We start from the raw sequence: 24,421 nt of genomic DNA, 5'->3' as shown, positions 1-24,421 counted from the left end.
ACAATCTGTGTTATCATAATCAAGTGGATTAGTGTAGTATAAGGATTCAACATACTCTAAGCCCTAGTGCCAACACAGACATAACCTCCGCCCGTGTCACAATTCTGAGCTTGTTCTTCGTGAGATATGAGAACCCAGGCCGCGTATGAGACACTGTGTGATATCTTCGAATCGAGTTTCCAATAGTAGTAAGCAGCGGTGCCGATCATTCAGTCACAGCTTACTATCACATCTTACATAGTCAACTGCCGTGCTTTAGGGATGCGGAGCGAGAATACAAGGAACAATTATATGCAGCGGTCCAGAAAACGACGGAGCCTAGCCCGTACAGAAGGAGTGCATAGGCAGCGACACAATTCTCCACCGACTTTGGAGTCCCGGAGAGCGGATATACTGTGGAGATCGTGAGCTAATCTTATGTTTCACTTGAATCCTTCATGATCATGGGCCCAGGGTTCATTGGAGCGCGTTTACAAAACTCAAATTCTGAAGGATGTGCTGTAAGTGACCCTGTACGTAACGCGTGAATCTATGTATACACCAGGAAAAGGGTTACATTCGCCATTGAAACAAGGACACCGGGGGTGCATTTTCCTAAACCGACGCTGCATCAAATCCTTCACGCATCTTGCATTGGTAGTCAATCACATAAGCGAAGAGTAAGATCCGCTAACAGGCACTTTGATCACTGCATATAGATTTTAAGATTTGAAATACAGTGTGGCATTTAGAATGTGTGACGTGCATTAGTCCTACCGTGTCATTAGGCACGGATGTACCGGTTAATAGATACTACTGTCGGCTGACCTTTAAGGCTGATGCGAGTCGATGCAGGAGTCATGTATCTAAACCCTATGGGTGTGCTGTCAGTGGCGAGTCCTGTATGATAACTCACGTCATCATCGCTTATGTTAAAGGAGAAAAGAGGAAATACGATAAGAACGCCGAGACATACTGAGTAAAAGTCCGAGTAACGATGCTGAAATATCATTTGTAAGAATATGATATATCGCAATCGGCTATTTATCAGGCATCCTTTTCAATCCCCCTCTAAGTTGTTCACTCAAAGCAAGGTTGTCACCGAATTATGTCAACCCAGAACGTAATCTACCACTATGGGATCCCGCCCTGAAACGGTTCGTAGCCCATTTCATGTCCAGTCGGTGTCACTAAGATTAACTCGATGAAGATCACAACAATCCTTCTGGGCTGCGACAATACTCTTGTCCAGTCCGAGTTTCTTGCTTTCGAAGCAAATGCCGATCTCACAAATGAGATACTCGCTGCCCGAAAAGTCGATCTGAACTTTACGGGAAGCTATTTGCAACGCGAGTTCGTTGGACAGAACTTCCAAAACATGGTAAACTACTAAATCTAAAGTTCGAAACATTATATGACATTGCAGAAACCAGACACCTATTACCAGAGGAAGTCAAAATTCGTCGTGATGCGATAGGCTCTATCCTATGGTTCAATCCAACATGTCTCCCTATGTGCCTCTCGCTGTTCTCCTCTTCAACCCTTCACGTCATTCCACCACTCAAGGTTTGCTACTCTAACGGGGGCTATCATTATTTTCTGCCTGATACTTCTCCATCGGCTTGCGGGGCAGTAACAGCCACAAACAGCCAAGCACAACACTAATAGCGAGGACAATGGGCTGAAGTGTCTGTACCCCCTTTCCCTGCGCAATCGCGCCAACAGCAAAGGGCAGAATTGCGCCATCAGAGCCACCAAAAGAAGCAGCAAACCCAATAGTCCCAACATGAAGAGAGCGAGGCGTAACCTTCGGGATGAGAACAATTGCAACGGGGTACATTGGCCTTTGAATCTCAATGTTAGCTGTGCTTTTGGAAAGAACTTTTGGCGACAATGAGATGGAGACCTACCCCATTGCAACTCCAATTAGTGCTGCTGCCACTGCACTCACAACCAGGTTTGGCACCAACCAAAACACCAGCTCCAAGGCGATTGTCACCCCTATATACAGAGACATGGCCCATAATTTTCCCGATCTGTCCGTAATCGAGGATAAAAAGAGCCGTCCTATGGTCATCCCGCCCCAAAAGCCTGTTGCCACGGAGCTGCCAACTATAGCCGAGGCGTTACGCCTCTTCTGCATAAAGACAACAACCCACATTAGCATAGAAATTTAACTATGTATAGATATCTGGTTCTCTTCTATTTATGAATCGCTTAAAAGTTTGAAAGCGATATCATCTGCCCGCTTGTCTAGCTTCATCGCCGCAATAGCTGTTAATAATACCATTTCTACATAGTATACATCGCAAGGTACAAACAGAAGGAGCTGCTTCTCACGATAGTTCAAAATGCCACCGGACTTAATTGTAGCAACCTTTTCACCAGACGTCTTATATAAGGACAACCCAGACCCTAACAAAGAGTCGCCCTTCCATACCAGCCGGCCATAACTTGGAGATTCAACGATGAACTTGGTACCAGTGGTACTATTTCGGATGGAGAACTGCGAGCCGCGTAGGGACAAGTGCATAGATAAGCCCATAAAAGCGGCTTTGCATTCTCCGACAACTTGTTGCGGATTCGGTTCGCCTCGGTATAGGATGATTGTTTTCTTGCTTGTCTGAATCGTGTATACTGTGAGGCCGTCTTGGGGTTGGTCGATAGGGGAGACATTGGTTGTGTCTGAGTCTTGCGAGCTCTGGCGGAGTATGAAATGATGTGTTGGGCTAGGTTGAGTGCTACTCGTTGAAGAGGATGTATAGTAAAGCAATTTGTTTGCGAGTTCGTTCATTGCGAGGTGGAATGATGGCAGTTTGGAGAGTGGGCGTTGTATTTGATGTAGTGGATCATTTGAGAGTCAGTGTTAACGAGCCTTAAGTAACCTATAAAAGTGGCTGTGCTCACTACCCTTGTTTATTTTACCACAAGATTACGTTGTTGAACTTTGTAGAAATGAGGCGAAGCTAATTTAGCTTTCCTTAAAAGGTAATACAACCGTGAGGCTGAGGCCATGGCTGTCACAACTAACCTACTTCAGTAAGTTCTGGTATAATAATAGTCAATATCATGATATGATTGCAATTTTATCACCCTACTACAAGCCAGGTGCGGCGTGTGGATGTACTGCATGCTGGAGAGCTTTTTCCGCTTGCATGTCAGTTGTCATTGGTCTCTTCGCCAAACAAGATCCGTGCCTGCGAATCAGACTTTTTAGCATAAAGGGCGTCATATCGGAATAATAACCAGTAGATTGGCGTTCTATTTTGGCTGATATAACTAGGTACTACCAAAGATTTAATCTGAAACATAGTCTGTATAACTTTCTGTAGGTCTGTTTGAACGACCAGCACCTCTTCCTCCCGTTGCTGTATTGGCTTTTCTGTGTCGAGAAGAATCTTGTCCTAAAGATCTGAGAGCTTAAGTTGTATGTTGAGTAATGCTTCCGCTTCTGATGCCCCTTCACTTTAGCTATTAAGGGCAGAGACAGGATGCCTAACTAGTGAGAGCTTTTAGGAAAGTGGCGTCTGAAAGACTGAGGGTGTAGCTGTGAAGGTGGCCGAAGGGTATGGCTCACTCCAATGACCTAGAGAGCTGGTTGGGAGGAGGCATGGAATTATTGAATAGGGACCTAATCTGCCTATAAACGCTTGCCAAAGTGCCTCCTTCCGCCGACTGAGGAAGGGCTCGCTGGTCCATTGAACACCAATGCTCCCATAAGGGAATGGAGGAGATATATACTGCATTGAAAGTTCCAGCTTATTTCTTATGGAATGAGGAAGTACGAGAATCATATCCTACCTTTGAATCATTTTTTATGTGTTCAAAATGAAGATTGGCGAAGTGTGCTTATGCGTAGCTAACTTGAATCATGAGGTCCAAGAGATCTTACTATGCCAACCTCTCTCTTTACCGACGACATTCGACTTCCGAACCTGGATCACCTTACTCTACCAAATTCTAATGATAAGTGTCAAATATGACGCCACGCTTGTGTATCGGATGAGTTTACCTGCTTAATTACGCAGCAAGCATAAAGGATGAGACATCAACTGCGCGATGGCAAGAGCAGAAGCTGTCAGTGAAATGCCTGAAATCATAAAAAATCAGTCACAAGCAACAAATTCACCAACATAAGCTGTATGAGACTAGGAGTTCCTGCTGTGGTTTGGAAAATCTAAGTGCTGATCCCCCTCGAGCTAATGCCCATTCTGCTAAATCGATCTCGCTATCCGAATAACTTATTATGTTTCTACTGCCGAGTAGTGGGGCTTTTCAGATATACCACGTCCCTCCTCTGTGTTCAACCCAGCTAACTCATAAATCAGTATTCCTCGGGCAGAAAGAGCACTCGCCATCAACCGAATCACTATAATCGCTGAATCCCTCACACTTATAAAGACCAAACTTGAAAGAATGAGAGTCCCAAAGAATGCCTGTAGCGCATCCCCAATAAAAAGAGCAGATACCAACACCAGAAACCAGCCATTGTGCCTGTCGCTTTTCTTGACCTCGAACCTAGTCTGCCAGGGAGTAGGTGTGAGCTCAGCCCAGAGTCTATGCCACAGTGTACCTCGATTGTTGTTTTCTCCGCTTCCTCCTCTTCCTTCCACAGAGATTCTTAATCTGGCAGCCAAATATCCGACTAGATGTATGACCAGAGCTGCAGCGGTCCACATAGCAGGAAGATAGTCCTGTTGGGGGGAAAATGTACAGACTGCCCATACGCTAAGCTGATATGCGAGGTAGGCGTTATTGGCAACGGCTCCACTAGCAATAGTATACTCTAGTATAGAGACAATAGTGGGTGCCCAGACTGATTGAGATTTGCCAAAATTGGTATGAAATGGATCGGTACCCGCTGTGGCGATGAAGCCGTCGTAATCTGTTGCTGTAAGAGGACGCACTCCGGAACTGGACATTGAAAGCAGAAAGGCAAGCCCAGGACGACGATATGCCAGCACCGCAGTGTCGAGATACGATGCACTCAGCAATTGAAGAACTGTAGGCGCGAAACCGAGGATGACAGCAGCTGAGGCAAGTTCAGCCTTGCGATACTCGGGCATGGTTTCTAGGACGCAGCCTATTACGTTATAGCCTGCTCCTTGATCTGTGTTGGAACGATTCCTGTAGTCCTTCAGCTGCTACTCAAATGGCCAGAGAGAGCTAGATCTTATTATACAATCAGCTGCCCAGCCCCTCTATATCGTAGAACCCTGCCGTGTTGACAAGCGAGGGTACAAAGATGTGACAGTTGAGATGTAAGCCTGCATAATTTGTAAGCGCTGAGGCTGCCGACCACACAATATGATAAAAACCAACAAGGGATACTACACTAATGGCAGTTGAGTCATATATCTCAACACAATAGACAAGCCAATTGAAAGAGTTATATTTCTTAACATTGTATCCAACAGCATCCTCCTGGCACAACCGAGCCAATCAACCTAAATCTGGCTTGGAAAGCACGGAAAAGCCGGCACGAATAGCTCGCTTACGTATCCATTGGAAGTTAGACCAAAAGAGCCAACAGTTCTGGATGGATGGAAGTCCAGGAAACAGCTCCATAGTCCCGTCCCATTCTATTGAGAGGATACAGGAATCTGTTTCCGTTGATTCCTATTCCCGATAACCCCGTCCGCAATTTGAGCTAGTAAGGTCAGCATACACATCGCAGGCCAAAGTCTGCTAGAAATCTTGGCCTCTACCCATTGTTTTCACCAAGGCCCGGCCCGTAGCGCCTAATTTGGCCAGGGTTAGCTAACTGCACCCACCACACGATTGGATGAGCAAGAAACGCTCGTGTCAAATCCCATGAACAAATCGACCAAAAATGTCTCGCCGGACAATTAAAACCTCCCTTAACGATGTTCACCTAGTTTCAACCTGATGAGTCAATTGAGTGGGAAGCCTGATAGAAAGCTGAATCGGACCGACATATACATATATTGATAACCACCATTACCATAGATACATCAAGATTCTTAAAAACCAAAAAGGGATGCGATTGTAGTGGCTCGGTTCTTCTTCCCCTGACGGTGGGAAACCCAAGAAGCTCCGATGCCGGTTTTCTGAGTCGCCCTAATGACCAGGCACTGGCCACCACAAAAGTGGATTATAAATAACAGGCATTCGAGGAATTTCTCTGAGTGGTCACCGTAATGCCATACCTTCTTTTCAAGAAGCTTAAATTCAGCCTCTCAATTACCCTTAATCTATGCTTTTCGTAAAGCAGTATTAGTCCACATTTCACAGAATACCTAGCTACTACTTTCTAGCAGTTATTAAAATAAGTAACTGCTACGGCCCTAGCGGTTACGTCAGGTGTACCCCACAAAAGCTCATGCGAGACGTCAGCCGCAGAGGATCTACCTTACCTACATCAACCAACCAACCAACCAACACTCTCATCATGTTAGAACGACGAATGTTGGAACGCAGCGCTCCAGGAACAGTACATCCCCAGGACTCATCATTCCTTACATAATCACTTTAGTATATAAAATACAGTCATTAGCACTTTCATAGAACTTAGCTCACTAGCTATCAATAAGACTTCTTTTCATCAACAAGCCTAACACGCATTACTTGATCATAAAGAGACGTGACACTTCGCATCGCTCAGCATCACGACCTACGTTATCTGCCAACATAAACCTAGAACGGACTAGTTTATCCCTTGGAAACCACAACCGTCACACCTGCAGTATAGGCTAGACCCCGACTATATTAATAAAGATGCTTTTATGAGTTATATCCTTATTATCCCAACTAACTAAACCTGGCATTACCTGCTAACCACTAGCTGCCTTATTATAATTATAAAGCTGAATAATAAATTATATTAGCATAGTATCTCAATTCTTAGCACAATTAACTAGAAACCGGCATATTATATTAGATATAATTTTAAAGTAATCTAGGTTCTCCTCGTTAGCCCTTTTGGAAACAACCGCTAATAAAATACACTGTCCTTCCATAGCCTTTCATCACATCCATTATTAATCGTCACTGACTTTTTACCACGTTCTAGCCCCAGATCCCATCCATGTTCATTGTAGAGTTTACGCTCAGCTATGTAGCTCACAATGTGTCCAGGAATTGAGTATAATTTACCGTGAGAAATGACGTCAACATCATATTTGTGTTCCCATCTGGACTACCTATAGTAGAGCTCCTCTCCCGTCTATTATTTTGTGAGCGCTATTGCCCCAGTGTGGCGATGAAATCTAACAAGTCTTGCATCCTGCTGCCATTCTCGACCGCCTTCCTAAACGATGGGTTGGCTGATTACCCCGCCCCCCAAACTATGCTGACCACTTTGGGTGATGTTTCAGGACCATAGACAGACTACTCATATGGCTAAGATCGCTTGAACAAGAGGCGCAAAGTCTGTTGTATATGATACTCCCCCGTGCGCCTCCAACGTACCTCATTGCAGCCGATATACCAGCCACTCCAAGGCCACATAATGTCTTCCGAGTTAAAAAAGCCATTGGAAACCACGCCATGCCAGCCAACAGGACCTCCATGTCCAGTGTGTCGTTCACTAGTCCTGGAATATGACACAACAATTAGAGGCTTGACTATACCTATGAGCGGCCTCAAGGAGTCAGCCAATGCTACTCCATGTTACACTTGTGCTCTCTTATGGGAGGCGATTAGCACAACTGTGAAAGAAGAAACAGCTATGCCAGAGGTGCTATATGAATCAATACTCGTCGAAAGCAAACCGCCAAAACACCCAGGGCCTATGGTTGTCCACCTTTATCCTGATCCCGTTGCACATGCGATCAGTGAAAAGACTTTTCAGCTATATACAACTGATGGTAGGTTATGTAAGTCCCTGCCTGAAAAGCACGATATCTTACAGAATGCAGATGACTTGTCTTTGCCCTGGGACTTGATCGGCCAGGGTTACCATATACCAGAATACGGGTTATCCCCAAGCTGTGTGTCATTGGCGCGCGAGTGGCTCAACGCATGTGGCCACGCCCAAGGAAAACATGCGAACTGTACCAAGACCACCATTTCAACGCTACCAACGCGGGTTATATCGGTTGGAAATGACAGAGCATCGCCAAGGCTTGTGGTTACTGAGCCAAACCAGCAAGCACACTATGCAGCTCTGAGCCACTGCTGGGGAGGAAGCACGCCGACAATGACCACTTTATCTAATCTAGAAGCATACACTATTTCGCTCCCTAGCGATCTTCCACAAACTTTTGAAGATGCTCTAAGAGTGGCTCGAGCGCTGGAGATACCGTACATATGGATAGACTCCTTATGTATTATCCAGGATTCTCCAGCGGACTGGGAACGTGAGGCCTCGCGAATGGCTCAAGTATATGCCAACGCCTATGTGACCATATTTGCCGATGCTGCGCCGGACAGCATTTCTGGCTTTTTGTCGCCACCGTCACGAAAGGCTCCACAAAGGTTCGTTGTGCCATGCAAGAATGACCAGTCCGGCTCAGGGGTCGTACATATCCGAGAGCGTGGGTTCCTAGCCCAGCAACTCCCGTATCATACATGGAATAGTAGAAGAAGTGGTTCAGGTCAAAGCAAGCTATCAACGCGAGGTTGGGTGTTTCAGGAACGGTTACTGTCACCGCGGACCCTCCACTTTTCGCAGAACGAGATGGCTTGGGAATGCAGATCTGTCTGCGAGTGCGAATGCTCAGCGACATCTCTGAGGACCCTTCGTACCACAAGCGTCATGAAGCATTTCCTTCATCCTCAAGATCCCGATGTTTCTTTGGCTGAGGCGAATTGGAGATCTGAAATCGTCCCGGCATATACGGAGCTAGACCTCACCTTTGCGACTGATCGACTGCCTGCCATCCAAGGCCTGGCTAACGCTACCCAAAGGCTCAGAAGTAATGACGAATACATTTCTGGACTTTGGCGAAAAACTATAAAGGCTGACCTTTTGTGGTATAGAAATGCAGCTGATGGTAATAATCGAAGAATCAAGGATGGGGGTGCTCCAACATGGTCGTGGGGATCTGTCACTGGGCCAATTTATTACACAGACAGGGTCACACCTAGTGACTCGAATTTGCAGATCTTGGACATCATAACCAGCGAGGAGCAAGCTCCGGTCCTTGTTGTCCGGGGCCATCTCGTTAAAGTGAAACTCGACGATCCTTACAGTGACAATGTGTCCTTGGGTCCGGATGACGAGCTAAGAGTGGAATGGGATTGCGTGGGGGGTCTACCTAAGTCTAACAAAACATCGCAGTATTTCTTGGTATTTGAGGCAGATGATGGAGGACCATTTGGCTTGTTACTCAATGTCGACCGAACCGATCCACCGGCTCAGCAATTTCGAAGAGTCGGATATGTCCACGGGCATAGCATCTCAAAGTGGCGTCGCTCATGGGGTAGTGGTGGTTGGGTGTCTAGTCCGGCTAGCAGTGCGTCTGACACCTCTGGTGGAATATGGGAGGATGCCAGTAGGGATGGGGCAAGAGAGTGGGTTGATGAAATATTTAAGGGCGAACCTACAACCTTTAGATTGATCTAGTGGTTATGAGTCATTGCAAGATGTGCATTTCTCCTCAATTATTGCAAATCTGATTTACAATATTTACTGCTATACAAGCATTGGGCCCAAATACGAACTGAAAACCCCTTCGATAAACAAAGCCGTGGTGTGAGTACTACTAGAAGAATATTATACATTGGAGTGAAATGGACAGAGGAACTCATTTTTGAGCGTGGGAATAACCAGATCTGTTTGTGGAGGAGTTTCGGAATTGGAGAAGACAAGATCAGCAAGAAACCCGGTACTCTTGAGACAATGTTGAGGAAGATAGACCCTGTTCATGTTGACGGTATCTTCATCTGCCGACATATTCGTATACAATCCCTGAAACACGGCCTGCATTCGATATGCAATATCTGCTCCTAGTTATTTCTCATGAGAATCACCAAACTGTGATTCGATACAACAGTTGGTTCACCGACTGGAACTTTCCGCTTTGAAGTGATCCGATTGGTTAGAGCCTGCTAGCTTACAAGATACTTACCCCTTGGGCTGAAATTCATTGCTACGGTTACTTCCACGAGGTATTGAATCTCTAGCGATTGATTGTTATTGGCGAAACTGAAGATGTTCATGCGTTATGCGGTTCCGCGCCCGTTACCCCGGACTTTTGCGGCCGCTACCCCGCACGTCCACAGCGGCCTGATCAATTGCCTGATGTGATGCTGACATCACCCGCCAGGTCAGACCACTGCTGATAGAAGTTATATAATAATGCCAGGGAGATCTCATGTTTCTTCTAAAAACTGTCAATTGACAACTAGAAACCCCATCGCTCCATCTCTGTACTCAAATATCAAAAATGAAGGCCCTCGTCTACGGCGGTAATAACTCTGTTACCCTCCAGGATCGTCCTGTCCCCAAGATCTCTTCACCAACAGATGCAATCATCAAAGTCACCAAGACCACCATCTGCGGAACCGATCTGCACATCCGAAAAGGCGATGTCGCTACCTGTGAGCCAGGAAGAATTCTAGGCCACGAAGGCGTTGGGATCGTCCATTCCGCAGGCCCATCTGTCGCACGATTCAAAGAGGGCGATAGAGTTCTCATCTCTTGCATCTCAAGCTGCGCGACCTGTGAATACTGCCGAAGGGGGATGTATAGCCATTGTACCTCTGGTGGCTGGATTCTCGGTAACACAATCGATGGAACTCAAGCTGAATATGTCCGCATTCCCCATGCCGATTCGAGCCTCCACCCTATTCCCGATGGGGCAGATGAGGCGGCTTTGGTGATGGTCAGCGACATCTTCCCAACAGGTCTTGAAGTTGGTGTTCTCAGTGGCAAAGTCCAACCTGGAGGGACTGTAGTTGTTGTTGGCGCTGGACCGGTCGGCTTGGCTGCTATTATCACTGCCCAGTTATACTCGCCTTCCAAGATCATAGCCATTGATACCGACAATGCAAGACTGGACGTTGCCAAGAAACTCGGCGCCACTGATTCAGTCGTCAGCGGCGAAGATGCTGTGTCTCAGGTGATGAAACTGACAGATGGGAAAGGTTGCGATACTGTCATTGAGGCTGTTGGTATTCCTGCTACTTTTGAGCTTTGTCAAAAGCTCATCGCAGTTGGAGGCGTGTTGGCAAACGTTGGCGTTCACGGCACCAAAGTGGATCTTCATCTTCAGGACCTATGGATCAAGAACATCTGTAAGTGGCTTGGCTCTCTGATCTACCGTTTGACATGACACTAATGCACGTCTGTCAGCGATCACTACGCAGCTGGTGGATACTGTTACTACCCCCATGTTGCTCAAGCTAGTGCAATCTGGCAAACTGCAGCCCTCGCAACTAATCACTCATCGTAAGTTCTCCAGCTGAAGTCTGATATATCAATACTGACGAGTTCCAACCTAGATTTCAAGCTGAGCGATGTTGAAAATGCGTACAAGACATTTGGCGAAGCATCGAAGCATAACGCTCTGAAAGTACTTATCGAGGTGGATTAAACAGAGATTTTAAAATACATGAGGCAGCTATTCTAAATTTTTATTTCCTTCAAATAAAACCAATGTTGGCGGAACACTAAGCCCACTTGCCAACCAGAGCCATGATTCCAGTACCAAGGAAGAGGCAGATGATCATAAATCCTAGGCGAACCTTGTCATTAGTCCTCTCACGATTGAAGAGGAAATCTCTAGCAATCATCTCCACAAAACCAGTATAAATGAGAATTCCAGCAGAAATAGAGTCAAAAACACCATTGACCAGGTTTGCAGTGTACGATGAGTTGTCATACGTCTTTCGAATACCGAGACCAATGGCAATGGCGATAGGTGTTGTTAAACCGTAAGCGAGACAGAGAAGCCATGGCATACTGCGAAGTCGGTTTGGGAAGGGAATGGCACTAAGTCTGGCTCCAATGCCGAGGCCTTCGAAGGACTGGTGGAAGACAAGGACTGGGAACAAGGTGTCGAAGTCGGATGTATCTGCGACACCCAGGTTCAGACCGATGAAGACGCTGTGAAACAGAACACCGAATTCGAGAATGAGGAAGGCCGCGATTTGTGTCTTGAATGCAAGCTCGGTTTCTTCAGAATCACCATCAAGGTGTTGAAGCTCCTTGAAGTCTGCATAGCCACCACGATGCTTCTCTGACGTAGCCGCCTCTGTATCGTGCTGGCCATTGATCACAAGCCTATTCGAGTTCGAACCGTCGTCAGAATGATGCTGATGGCCATCTGTCCCGGAAGTAGTAATAGTATCCTCAACCCCAGAATCGTTATGCTGAAGCCCATAGTGAGATTGAACATAATAATCGGCAAGAAAGTCGAATAGAAAAGTGAACATCGCTGCTGAGAGGGCAATAGCAGGTGGCCAAGAGTAAGTAGACCAACCACCAGTCATACCAACACAAGACGCCGGTCCAATCTCTGAGTAAGCAGGATCCAATAGGTGAACAAAGGCCGTTGCAATGATGACACCGGAGCCGAAGTATCGTGCAAAAAGGTAGATGTACAGCGGGATTCTCAGACTTGGGATACGTGTTGCCACTACAGGGAAGAAAGTGACTGCGGTGGAGACGACAAGAATGACGAATATTGACCCGATTCTGATACCAAGAGGACCATCGTATTGGTTCCCAGCGGTTGTCAGAAAGCAGGTGATGAGACCTTGATCAGTGATAGACTGGAACTCAGTGAGGTTAACCCTCTCAGGGTCAAAGTTCGTAGGTCCTGACATTGCGACTCAACAAGGTATAAAGAAAGTAAAGATAAGCGATTCAAGGAAGCTTAATCAATGAATGACCGATATGCGAAATGCTGCATTCTGCCCAGAGGAATCGAGGTTTATATAGCTTATCCTGTCTCACAATTAAACTTTGCAAATGCGCAACCTCTCAAACAAAAGGGCTCTTGTAGGTAGCCGATATTGCCGACCACTTGCCGTTTTGCCGTGTTTCTCGGAGGAATAGAGCAATTTGTAGAAAGGACTGTCGTGATTTAAATACTCGTGAACCTTGATGGTTATGAGCTAAGAATGGCTTAGTTATCTTAGACTCCGTATTGGGTTGTCAAATCGGATCTCGGCACGGAGTGTCAGACGAATTGCACGTTAACGGGAATAACGGCTGAAATATTTTCAATTGACTGATTATTTGCAGGAGTGAATTAAATGAGGTGACCTTGTTGAGTTTTGAGTGAGAGGATCGTGTTTGATCAAAACATCATATCATATCAACTAAACAAGCATATATGGAACGAAAAGCCCAGAGCACGAGGCTGAGGGGATCGAAAATAGCCATCGGCAAAATCGAAAAAAGGAAGTGGTCTTGATAATTAGTGACGTATGAAAATCAGGAGGTGGTAGCTTACCGAATATTATTGGCCTCCGTGTAATGGTCTGCCAAAACTCACCAGACACAAGAAGGTCTTGAGCATGTTCCCAAGCCCCATGGCCCAACGAGTCGAAACTTGGCATTAAAATGCGCACCAAAAGCCCAAAGAACCAAAAGACGATAGGCATCTCGAATTCCACTCCTACGCATCAAATTCAATATGTCAGTGATGCCAGGTGCAGAGTTCATATCCAAGGTCAGCTGATATGCATAACTTTCGTGATCAACGCCATATGTTACCCTAGCATCGGGCCTGCAGTGTAGCCTGTAATGAGCCTCATCCTCGGGCTTAAGGTGTTTGAGTTTGTGTGGCGTAAGGAGGTTTAATACCCATGATTGGGCTTGCATCTCTGCCAAAGGGGGTATAGCGCCCAGTGATGGTCTGACAAAGCCAATGAACCCCATTTTCGGTTCATCTTGTTTCCAGATGCCTCCCACATGTGAATATGGGGGCTTTTTATCGTCTTTGTTTCGAAATGGGAGTGTCTGCTTGTAGCCAGTGCACAGAATTACTACATCAGGACGAATGGTCTGATGAATGCATCACATGCGGTACGTTCTCAAGCCCAATAATAGCGGGCATATTGGGTTCTCTGTGAAGACCCAAGCAAACTGCAACTGCGTCGCATTCCCATCGAAGTTTCTCTCCGCTTTTAGTATACTCAACAACGTACCCTTTAGTACCATCGCCGTTCACATCGCGAATCTCTGCTCCAAGTGTGATACTCGGCTACAGATTGAAGTGCGAGCAGTCGTCATGCAGATATCGGACATACTCTATAGCACAGAGGGTATCGTTTTGCAAACTGCTTCGGAAGTCTGGAAATGTTGTAAGATGCTTCGACGAAACAAGCTGGGGGTTTATGTTAGCTGTTGTAATAAAATGGTTGGCTGGCCTTTACTAGGCTCTGCATCTTCATAGACCCGATTTGCAAAGGCGCCACCAATTACTTCCTCCAGCTCAAAGAGACGAGCTTCTATTTGTTAGCAGTCAAAATTGAAGTGTGCGCGCGTTAGGTATTTCAGGGTCGCAAGACCTGAGGTACCGCCGCCAATCTTTGCAACTTTCATTATGAGGGAACGAGGTTTTTGTTAGAGCTAGGATATCATCGCTACAGTCTTCACAGTGAGCAGAAATATGAACTTGGTTATAGATATTAAAAGAACCGAATACATTCCTCAGTAGATGGCCGGCAATGGGTGAGATGGCAAGTGACTCGATGATCAGTCCTCGGGAAACCCGCTTTCCGGGTATCGTTTCTGAAGTGGTTGCCTTAATCTTCCATACAGCCCGTGAGGCCTCAACTTGATATCAGGGTGATGAGATTGTTCAGTGCACGATTTACAGATCAAAAAAATGCATAAGTGTATTTGATCTCTCACTAACGAGAAAAGCCATCATGCCATGATGTAGCGGAGCCATCAACGAAAGAAGGGAACAAACGTAGTTCCAAAGAGCCAATTGAACAGGTTTTAGGAGTCATGTGCCCTCTTCACCGCCATCCCATCAAGACACCACTATAGACTGTAGCAAACTACATCTCCGTGTGTTGGCAAGGCAAACCGCATGAACAGGCAGACGACATATGGACACATGACACCCAACAGCGATCCGACGGTTGGACGAAATCGGAAATGTAACCTCTCGTATAGGGCTTTCTACGGCTAAAATGGTCGGGCCTCCTAGTATGGTTTGGCGTATATAGTAGTCTGTCAACTACGGCAACACGCTCATGGGTATGTCCAAATACCAAGTTTTCGTTCTCATGGGACGATGTTATCATCTTTTGGGGTGATATTTCTCATCTATTACAAAATGCTTATAGTCCACAGCTCTTTTTGTACCTTGATTGCAAAGGCTTTAGCTATTGATACTCTATCCGCCGCTTGCAAGCCATGATCAAGGCCAACGGTCCCTTGGTGGGCTCTTCTTTCCGATACACCACCAAAGATGGGCCTCATCGAGTAGATGGATCGAATAAATTGACTTGCTATCCATTCCTTCTGCTCCTCTCTCAGAAAACTTGGCCGGTTCCGAACACTATTCATGGATATATCGATGACGTAAGATAAGACGCTTATTGCGTGGACCTGACCGTGAAGTGTCACATGTCGCGAGTGATCGAGTTTAGAAACGTACTGATCACTTGCTTTGAATCTCATATATCCTTCATCATCGACAGGTAAATCGTGTTGACTTGGGTATATGATATCGGAGCTTCCCGTTGAGAGTATATCAGTGGGGTAGTTGCAGTTGCCTAGATAGAATGGAATGCTGAGGCACATAGAATCAACAAGCTCTTGGACTCTGCGTTCATTGGAAGTCCAGAACATGGCATAGTCCGAAATGCTGTTCTCGTCATCGAAATGCTGAACCGCAGATAGTGCTGAGGACTTGGTAAGTTGGTCCTTGATATCCTCGAGAATGAGACAGTAGATACGCCAGGCATTCCAGATATTCGCAACTTGTATGCTTGGGTATATGTCGCAAGCGCCACGATATGAAGGAACTGATGGATCGAAATCGATGCCGCTTTTCATCCGTCGTGGATACCAACTATCTGGTATCCGTTTCAGCCAGGTTCGTAGCTGAGTATCCAAATTGCAGATTTGTTGCCGTAGCTTAGTGTCAGCAGAAGAGAGGACTGTTGGAGGTGACATGTCGCGGAACGTGTGTTGGAGATCTGCAATAGATACTCCAATCATGTCAAGAGCGGAACTCGGATTACCCGGCAAGATCGGAGCAACCTCAGTCTCAATCCACTCAAGATCCTTCGTCGGTAATCGCATTCTGTTCCTCACAGAAACAGATACCCTAGAGTGGAGCAGGTTGCCAACAAGGTGGGCATAGTACTTGGAGTTCTTGAAACAGTTTTCGCGCTGTAATAATAAGGTCAAAGCTCCCTCACGATGGGCACCATGAGCTCTGGTTTGTCCTGAGACAGCTGACAAGGTGTCGTGCATCTGAAGCACAAGGGCCGCTAGCACGGTCTCATCGCGACCTCTCTCCATGGGCTCCTCAGTTGCTTGGTGAAGCCGCTTCAAGGCCTTCACCAGTAGCTGATAAGGAAGAGGGCTCGAAGAAGGAATTTTGCCGATCATGGACCAGATTTTGATTGACGTAGCTGTCACTGCCGTGTTCAAAGCTGAATCATGTCGCTCCGAAGCCAGAGCAGGACGGACAAACTCCAAGAAACCCCGCGTTGATTCCAAACTTCGACCAACATCGGTAACATATGTCAGAAAGAATGGTACAGCAAGATCTTGTGGGTGATCTGATGGTAACCGAATGATCGTCCTCTCAAGTGATGGTTGTTTCGCACGGTTGCTGATGCGCGTTACAGCGGCTGAATTGGCTCCATATCGAACAGTCTCATCCTTAAACCTCAGCCCACGCCTCTCATAACCCGTGCACTCAATGCCAAGACGAAGACAGGCCTTGCACCAAGGCTTTCTTTCATCGCACTTGACGCGGCGATGTCTGCATGTAACGCAGCCTTGCGAGGCCCCTCGATTGACCATGACGTGGTGGAATAGTTAACGAACTGAACAGAGTAGAGTTTTGCGATGTTTGCAGGAGGTGATGGTGATCACAGGGAGGACATGGTTCTTATGCTTAATTTTGTCGTATTTAGTGGAATGCTGACATGAGCAATACGCGAGAGCCTCATACGTCGTCCTGGCGGCTGTGTCTGACGATCGCTACTTGATAGGGCTAGACTTTGCGAGAGCGGCATAAAGTGGATAACGCTGACGGAGTCCAAATTATTTCCCTCACCTTTCATCGCTTCATATTCCTTTATCGAGACTTTACTCATCATGAGTTCAGAAATGATTCTCCAGGCGATCGTAATCATGGGTCCAATTACCAAAGTGAAAGCTAGCGACAAGCTGATGCGAGACACATATAAAGGCCAAGGACCGTCCTCGAAAGGCTCAAGTTCATCACCACAATCATCAATTTCTCGATAGCAAGTCTACAATTCGTTTTCATCATGAAGACATCTTATTTCTCTTCTCTCTGCACGCTTCTATCTCTTCTCAACGCAGGAGCCGTAAGGGCCAAGGAAAAGGAGAACCCCATTCTTTTCCTCAGCGAAGATGACAGCTTCAACTTTGACATCCTCACTGGACTTGGTCAAATGGCCAACGACGGCGCAGACGTCAATCCCGTTCTGAGCGCCGCCAAAAAGATCATCCCAGGCGATTTTGAAAGCTATATTAAATCATGGTTCGATCTTGCAAACAATACCAAGACCCAAGCTCTTGACCCCAAGGTTGCATACGATCCTATCAATGTCAGGGCAACTTGGTTCTCTGTGTCGAACTATTTCCGCCGTGCTGATGCTTACAATCGTGCTAATTGGGATGATCCTCGCATCAACGATTATTGGGATGAGCAGCGTGCTGCTTTTGATAAAGCTATTGCTGCTTTGCCTGTTCCAGCTGAGAGAGTTGAGATTCCTGCTGGTGATTTCAACGTCTCTGGAATCTGGTATTCTCAGCCTATCAAGAATAACCAGACAAAGCTACTTCCTACTCTCATGCTTACTCAGGGTTTTGATGCCGCTCAAGAGGATCTGTACTCAACTGTCGTCGCTCCAGCCCTTGCTCGCGGATATAACATCTTCTCTTTTGAAGGTCCAGGTCAGCCAACTGTTCGCCGAGAACAAGGTGTCGGCTTCATTCCGGACTGGGAACGAGTCGTTACTCCCGTCGTCGACTATCTGCTCTCTCAAAAGTCTTCCTTCATTGACCCCAAGAAGCTGGTTCTTTATGGACACTCTTTCGGGGGCTATCTTGCCGCTCGTGCAGCTGCATTCGAACCTCGACTAACTGCCCTGATGTTGAACGGTGGTATTTGGGACGCATACACTGGATACGCCGCTCATTTAACCCCAGAGCTTCGCAAGCTTCTCGAGACAGGTGATAAGGAAGCATTCGACAAGGCCATGAGCAAAATCCACGACGATCCAGATATCCCTACCACTACCAAATGGGGCATCCTGCAGGGTCTCTGGTGCTTCAAAACCAAATCCCCTTACGAATTCTTCCAGTTGACCAAGAGCTATAATCTGCGAGGCGGTATCACAGACCGTATCCAGATGCCAGTTTGGATTGCCGACGGAGAATTCGAAACACTTCAGTCTGGACAGTCTAAGCCAGTTGCAGAAGCTTTGGGAGACCGTGCTGAACTTCACATGTTTAATGGTACTGCTGGATATCACTGTCAAACTGGTGCTCCTCAGGAGTTTGGTCGAGTGATTTTTGCGTGGTTGGACAAGATCTTGAATAAGAATTAGGTGCCATCGTGGGCATAATAGTGGCAGACTAGTGAGTAGTGGAGGACAGCATGATACCATGCACTCAGATACAACTATCGATGCCCAGCTCCCTCACCAATTCAAGCCCCTTGGATTCTTTTTAGGATTTTCAGACCGTTTTGTTCTTTTAGTCTTTCTCCAACTTTAGTCACTCTTTTAATTCATTTTCATATTTCGCTTTCTCCTTATGAATTACGTTCTGCAGCGACCAAGGATGGGTTTTCAGCCTGAATGAAGACCTGCGGTCACATGAGCTTCCAGTCAATAACGTCAGCCCTCATTCTATTTCGTATTTTATCTTCACAAACCTCCGTGTCCGAGTGGTGTGATGTGTGAAGTTTGCTGCGAGGTGCATTTCAGGTTGAATCCAGTTGCTTGCATGCTTGGTGCTGCGGTTTTCCTAATTCGGAAACATGTGTCGGAAAGCAACACTCCGGCCACCCTCATTCAGACATAAAATTCGATATCACGTCCTGCAACAGAAGTTAGTTTTCAACAATGCATCACATCAGCGGCCTTCAATTCTCTTTGAAGCGATAGACATTGCGATATATAACGCACAATCAATCAGGAATCTCTCTTCTAGCCTCGACTTGCCAACCTTAAAACCATATTCAATATCCAACGAAAAGACTTGCAATGAAGGCAAGCCGCCCATAATTTCGTCGAAGATGCCAACTAAGTTTATGAATCAGATAATACTTCCGAGTACCCTCTCACTGTCCCTTGCTGGTGTCTTCGCCCAGCAGGTCTTAGTTGAAGAGTGGCTAAGTGGAGATTGTAATGGGCGACCTTTCATCACTGCCAACGTCTACGGAGGGGCCGGTGGGACTTCATGTGTCAACGTGGAGCAATTCCCAGCAACCAACATCAAAGCTAGTCTTGTGAAGCCTTGCAATGATGGAAAGACTCCAGTCATCAAGGTTTCCAGTGTTGAATGTGCGCAGTTTAAGACTAAAATAGTTCTGAGCGCAGATGGGTCATGTATTTCTGTAGACTTTACTCCTTGGGCATATTCAATCTCGTGTAACTAGTTAGATACACTTTAGGTAACTAATGAGGAAAGTGCACGATGAGCTTGAGGATATATCGCCACTTTCTGGACAGGCTTCAAGCTGATCATTGGCTGAGGTTTGATTCGGGTCGGCTCCTTAATTCCTTCATTAATAGTACGTATTGTTTAATTCTAGCTCATTTCATCTTGCTTCTACTATCATGCAATATCTGATGGGATTTACAACAGTTCTTCAAGAACAGGCCAATGGAACGACCTTAGTTACATGCTCCTATTACCTGTATTAGCTGTCCAGAGTCTAACGATATGACCAATGCCCCCAAAGCTGAAAATGCCATATAAGCATATTGCCGGTAGCTACTTCGCCAAGGCTGATAACATCATATTTAATTTGTATCACTGCATCGTAAAAAATACGAGCTCAATTGTTGGATTGGTCTGAGAACCTGTCAGCAAAACTCCGCATGGGGTGGTAGGTAACTCCGCATCTGAAAATGGGCTGAGAATACGAGCGACGAATCCCGATTGGCTCAACGCTCAACCTTATCATCAAAATCTAGCAATTAGTCACCCAGAGACGATGAATCAGCGACCGAATGATCTACGCAGTATCTGTAAGTAGGTTGTGAGGCTCATCTTTACAAACAGTGCAAAAGAGGTCTCGCATTCTGCAGGCAAGCGGATATGCTTTGCAATCAATCTGCATTACCAACTCATTCATCGATTCTTGTCACATCAACTGCTTCGTGTAAATATGTCACTGTAATATAAATAGCAGGCCCAAGCTTGTATTCAATTCACCTAGCATTGATTCATTCGAACAACTTAACTCATCTTGCGCCATCACCTTACTCAAGTTCTGTGTCGAAGCATCCTATTCATCATGAGTCTTCCCACTTTGAATCAATACCACAAAAAGCCCTATCAGGCGATTGACCCTGCTCTCCCGGCCCTCCAGCAGACAGGCAGAACAGTCATTGTCACCGGAGGAAACAGCGGCATCGGGTATGCCATCGCTCGCGGCTTTGTCAAAGCGAACGCTGCTCGTGTCATTATCCTCGGACGCCGCAAAGATGTAGTCACATCGGCAGCTGCCAGGCTTCAAGAAGAGGGACGCCAGTTCGGCAGTGGTACGGATGTACAAGGCCGCACTTGTGATATATCTGACCTAGCATCCACTGAAAACCTCTGGAAGGCACTTGAATCAGAGGGCATCTCTGTTGATGTTTTGGTCTTGAGTGCTGCTAGTTATGGCGCTACTGAGACAATTCTTGATGGAGGTCTGTCCAAGGTCTGGGGTGACTTTGAGTCCAATGTTCGAAGTACTCTCGATATGACAGGACGATTCTACAAGCAAAAGACGACAGACTCAGGTCAAACCAAGGTAAGATATCTTCACGCTCATCCCAAGCTCTGCTATGCTCACATCTCTCAGTTCCTGGTCAACATCTCAAGCTGTGCGGCTTACATGTGGTCAACAATGGGTCCAGACCGCCCAACATACGGCTTGACAAAGAATGCCAGCACCCTTCTCCTACAGCAGATCGCGCAGGATACTAGGCCCACTGATATGCAGATTGTCAGTTTCCATCCGGGTGGTGTTTTGACCGACTCTGCCAAGAGGGTTGGTGGCGATAACCTGAAGGGTCTTGTCTTTGACGATGGTAAGTACTTTCAGGACTTCTAATCAAGCTTTTAACTAACAAAGGCTTGATAGAAAACCTTCCAGGCCACTTTTCTGTCTGGGCAGCAACCCCTGAAGCCAGATTTCTTCATGGCCGTTTCGTCTGGGCTAATTGGGATGTTGATGAATTGAAGACTGGTCCTGTACGTGAACAGATTGATACTGATGAGCACTTTCTCAAGGTTGGCGTGGAGGGACTATCTGAGAAGATGGGAGGCATGGTCATGGCTTAGTTTTGTCATCGATGGCATATCTCAAATTGGCTATACTGGTCGTCTCTTCTTATCATTCATTTTCACAAGTACTATATACTCAAGATATTCAGATTGGATCACTGTTGACTTCCGAAGCCAAGATGCCATTCACCTACGGCCTCACTGTTATCACGCGAAGTAACTAGATGTATTGATGCAAACTTATACTCACAGGATGCCAAATTGTTATATTAGCGGAGGTAGTGTATGAGGGACTTTTAATCTTCGAGAGAGTTGATAGGGATTCTGACATTCGGGCTCTGACATACCGCCATCTATCTCATTTGGCAGTCGGGTCTCATGAAAAATGGACTTTGCAGGGGCCCTTTCCCATACGTCAAAGTTTCGCATGTACATAGCCTCCACAGCGGAAATGATTATTGAATTAATGTAATTTGTAGTTTAATAACAATACCACATTACATCTCGTATAGCTAGACTAGCAACGTAACAGGTGTTGACGAACATGGTGTGAAGTCGCCTAGCTGAAGTCCCCGAATCTTATGGAATGGCACAAATGTAGTTCTTGGAGTCGTTCGTGTTCCCCCTACCCTTGTATTTTGCCACTGCAGGATACTGGCATATCTTTCGTGAGAACTGGGTGAGTGCGTCTGCTTTCGTATGCGCATCCAATGTATGAGGAGGCTTCTCGTCTTCAACCCAAGCCAACAGTGCCCCAAATGGATCTGTTGGTACAGCACCAGCGCTTTTGCCAAACCCACAATGATCAACCCCAGGGGCAAGAAACAGGCGAATAAAGTTACCCAGGTCCTCGTCTTTCCCCTTGGATTTGAAGTTCCTTTCCACTTCTCTGAAGTATCGGACGCTATCTTGAGGATAGATCAACTGATCACTCAGACCATGCCAGATAATCACCTTTCCACCCCCTTTCTTGAATGGTTGGAGATTGGGGTCAGATGAGTCCATGATGTGACCAAACCTATCCCGGGACTGTGAAAATAGCTTCTCGAAGCCAGCGATATCGAGTTGTGATGTGTCAAAGCTCGGGTCTGTCTTGACGAAGTTGCGTGCCCATGTATCAGCCACAAAGAACGGTGCACCAGTGGTTGTCCCATTCACTGTCTTCATAGCAGCCAATTCAGCAAGTGATGCACCCTTGGGCATCCCATACCATAGAGATTTGCCTCTTGAGTCAGTTGGTCCTCTCCATATCTTGCTAACTATTGAGGCAGCAATTTGGCTGATCACTATGCTCTCCTTTCCGCACTCAGTTCTTTGGCCCACAAGAGTGAAAGGGTCGTACTTGCAGGTGAATGGCTCTGTAATCACGCCATCCGTGACGCCGTCTTTTCCATCGCACGATTCCACTGCTGCTGATACAAATGCATCCAGTTCACATGTCGATGGATAATAGTTCGCGTTTTTCATCACAGCTTGAGGCCAAAGCTCAGCGATAACATACTCCGACCAGTAGATGGCGGGAGCCCCAGCAAGAATTCCATCGAAATCACTGGGATACTGCTGTGCTGCCGCCAAACCTTGACGGCCCCCAGTAGAGCAGCCATTGAAGTATGCCTTCTTAGCCGGGACCTTGTAGAAAGAAGATGTAACTGCCTTGCCGACCACTGCCATATCGTGCACAGATCGTGAAGCAAAGTTCTTGAGAAGACCATAATTGACGGTGCCATCTGGCTTCAAGGCCCAATCTGACGGGTCAATTGGGTTCCCGCTGAGTCCAGCGTTTGTGGAAGAGACAGCGTAGCCTTGAGAAGCAGGGAGAGCAAGATCAAATTGACCAAGCCCAGCTGCCCAAGCACCGCCTCCAACAGCGAGATAACGGGAATTCCAGTTGCCAAGAGGCAGCCACGTCTGCACAAGAACGGTATCGTCTTCATTCCAATGGGATAGAGTGACATTTACTTCACAGATGTTTAGATGCGTGACATTTTGAAGTAATGTTGGAGGAAATGCATGGACGGAGTGGTCGCGGTAGATTCGACTTTTGACGGATCTGATTATGGCACCTGGTACGATCGGGGGAGTTATGTCGTTGCATGATTCAACTGGTACGGCTGCAGCTCGTCGAGCAAGGCCACCGAGGCCAACAAGGCTTAGAAAGACAGAATAATGCATATTGAGTTGAGTATTCAGATCGCTTGGTATTGACACTGATTTACTGGTTACGTATGTGCCAGATTTATAGCTTCAAGCCCTATCACGCATCGATGCTACTGATGACAGCGCCTTCGGCAACGCCGGCAAAATGCTTGTTACAGGAATTTTTCCATTGTATTCCATTGCCATTACAATAAAATGAGCTTGCACTGAAGCGCAACATGGCTTTTGGCAGAAATGAGTTATTGATTCCTCATGTTCCATCATGGCTCTTGGCGCGTATACGAGCAAACCATCCTCAATGGCTTAGATTCAAGGTGGTCGCAATTCTGCAACAGAGCCTCCAGGATTTTAATGCATAACTAGTAGAATAAAGTTAGTTAGCTATCTAGTGGTCCCCGAATCTCACGTCAGATCGGTTAATGCATAGTCTTGTCTTTTTTGGTGGCGCAAGGAAAAGCGAACCAATGAAAAAAGCTTGCTCGTATTTACATTTATAGACAAATTTTATGACATATCGAGCCCGAAATACACGTAGAAATAGTAAATATGTCAATTAATCTCAAAAGTGGTGTTGAAAACAGATGAAAACAGTTTTTATACTACCGCTCAGTTACTAGAAGCCGGCATTTGACTCAAAACACATTCCTATCATGTCTGTCACAACAAATCGTATCAAAGCAGTTGTTATTCAAGCTG

The 24,421-nt window shown here is 46.3% G+C and overlaps 12 protein-coding genes across 12 annotated transcripts; 5 read left to right on the top strand and 7 right to left on the bottom strand.

Moving 5' to 3' along the window:
* Positions 1-1,358: 1,358 nt before the first annotated feature.
* Positions 1,359-2,236, bottom strand: FOBCDRAFT_14939 (MFS transporter). Its single transcript, XM_059608318.1, has 2 exons — positions 1,890-2,236; positions 1,359-1,823 (listed from the first exon to the last, which is right to left on the bottom strand). The coding sequence occupies exons 1-2, from the start codon at positions 2,144-2,146 to the stop codon at positions 1,556-1,558; spliced, it is 525 nt and encodes a 174-aa protein (XP_059466736.1). The 5' UTR covers positions 2,147-2,236; the 3' UTR covers positions 1,359-1,555.
* Positions 2,171-2,830, bottom strand: FOBCDRAFT_14941 (uncharacterized protein). Its single transcript, XM_054703297.2, has one exon. The coding sequence runs from the start codon at positions 2,771-2,773 to the stop codon at positions 2,186-2,188; it is 588 nt and encodes a 195-aa protein (XP_054559272.2). The 5' UTR covers positions 2,774-2,830; the 3' UTR covers positions 2,171-2,185.
* Positions 2,831-4,096: 1,266 nt separating this feature from the next.
* On the bottom strand, positions 4,097-5,311 carry FOBCDRAFT_214684 (uncharacterized protein). Its single transcript, XM_031173316.3, has one exon. It carries the CDS (start codon positions 5,043-5,045, stop codon positions 4,224-4,226), a length of 822 nt encoding a protein of 273 aa, XP_031050101.2. The 5' UTR covers positions 5,046-5,311; the 3' UTR covers positions 4,097-4,223.
* A 2,011-nt stretch (positions 5,312-7,322) lies between these two features.
* Positions 7,323-9,534, top strand: FOBCDRAFT_154688 (heterokaryon incompatibility protein-domain-containing protein). Its single transcript, XM_031173315.3, has 2 exons — positions 7,323-7,808; positions 7,860-9,534. The coding sequence occupies exons 1-2, from the start codon at positions 7,451-7,453 to the stop codon at positions 9,506-9,508; spliced, it is 2,007 nt and encodes a 668-aa protein (XP_031050100.3). The 5' UTR covers positions 7,323-7,450; the 3' UTR covers positions 9,509-9,534.
* A 672-nt stretch (positions 9,535-10,206) lies between these two features.
* FOBCDRAFT_154685 (chaperonin 10-like protein) lies at positions 10,207-11,501 on the top strand. Its single transcript, XM_031173313.3, has 3 exons — positions 10,207-11,181; positions 11,240-11,335; positions 11,389-11,501. Exons 1-3 carry the CDS (start codon positions 10,332-10,334, stop codon positions 11,478-11,480), a joined length of 1,038 nt encoding a protein of 345 aa, XP_031050098.2. The 5' UTR covers positions 10,207-10,331; the 3' UTR covers positions 11,481-11,501.
* FOBCDRAFT_214680 (zinc transporter protein) lies at positions 11,502-12,979 on the bottom strand. The gene has a single exon (XM_031173311.3). It carries the CDS (start codon positions 12,712-12,714, stop codon positions 11,557-11,559), a length of 1,158 nt encoding a protein of 385 aa, XP_031050096.2. The 5' UTR covers positions 12,715-12,979; the 3' UTR covers positions 11,502-11,556.
* A 73-nt stretch (positions 12,980-13,052) lies between these two features.
* Positions 13,053-13,646, bottom strand: FOBCDRAFT_214679 (uncharacterized protein). The gene is made up of 2 exons (XM_059609386.1): positions 13,347-13,646; positions 13,053-13,302 (listed from the first exon to the last, which is right to left on the bottom strand). The coding sequence occupies exons 1-2, from the start codon at positions 13,495-13,497 to the stop codon at positions 13,199-13,201; spliced, it is 255 nt and encodes an 84-aa protein (XP_059466735.1). The 5' UTR covers positions 13,498-13,646; the 3' UTR covers positions 13,053-13,198.
* A 1,196-nt stretch (positions 13,647-14,842) lies between these two features.
* Positions 14,843-16,891, bottom strand: FOBCDRAFT_247905 (uncharacterized protein; the record flags this gene model as incomplete). The annotated part of the gene is made up of 5 exons (XM_059610819.1): positions 14,843-14,887; positions 15,410-16,065; positions 16,099-16,141; positions 16,172-16,184; positions 16,224-16,891. 5 exons carry the CDS (start codon positions 16,889-16,891, stop codon positions 14,843-14,845), a joined length of 1,425 nt encoding a protein of 474 aa, XP_059464125.1.
* Positions 16,892-17,364: 473 nt separating this feature from the next.
* FOBCDRAFT_256972 (Alpha/Beta hydrolase protein) lies at positions 17,365-18,775 on the top strand (the record flags this gene model as incomplete). Its single annotated transcript, XM_031173308.3, has 1 exon — positions 17,365-18,775. The coding sequence occupies one exon, from the start codon at positions 17,365-17,367 to the stop codon at positions 18,670-18,672; it is 1,308 nt and encodes a 435-aa protein (XP_031050093.2). The 3' UTR covers positions 18,673-18,775.
* Positions 18,776-19,379: 604 nt separating this feature from the next.
* On the top strand, positions 19,380-19,727 carry FOBCDRAFT_128264 (uncharacterized protein; the record flags this gene model as incomplete). Its single annotated transcript, XM_031173307.2, has 1 exon — positions 19,380-19,727. The coding sequence occupies one exon, from the start codon at positions 19,380-19,382 to the stop codon at positions 19,725-19,727; it is 348 nt and encodes a 115-aa protein (XP_031050092.2).
* Positions 19,728-20,591: 864 nt separating this feature from the next.
* On the top strand, positions 20,592-21,625 carry FOBCDRAFT_126173 (uncharacterized protein; the record flags this gene model as incomplete). Its single annotated transcript, XM_054703295.1, has 2 exons — positions 20,592-21,372; positions 21,426-21,625. 2 exons carry the CDS (start codon positions 20,592-20,594, stop codon positions 21,623-21,625), a joined length of 981 nt encoding a protein of 326 aa, XP_054559270.1.
* Positions 21,626-22,147: 522 nt separating this feature from the next.
* Positions 22,148-23,830, bottom strand: FOBCDRAFT_247902 (Tannase/feruloyl esterase; the record flags this gene model as incomplete). Its single annotated transcript, XM_031173305.3, has 2 exons — positions 22,148-23,679; positions 23,827-23,830. The coding sequence occupies 2 exons, from the start codon at positions 23,828-23,830 to the stop codon at positions 22,148-22,150; spliced, it is 1,536 nt and encodes a 511-aa protein (XP_031050090.3).
* Between the last annotated feature and the right edge of the window lie 591 nt (positions 23,831-24,421).

Source organism: Fusarium oxysporum, chromosome II (genome assembly GCF_013085055.1).
Source record: "Fusarium oxysporum Fo47 chromosome II, complete sequence".
NCBI lineage: Eukaryota > Fungi > Ascomycota > Sordariomycetes > Hypocreales > Nectriaceae > Fusarium > Fusarium oxysporum.
The sequence above is the reverse complement of the archived record's forward strand: the minus strand, read 5'-3'. Positions and strand labels throughout refer to the sequence as shown.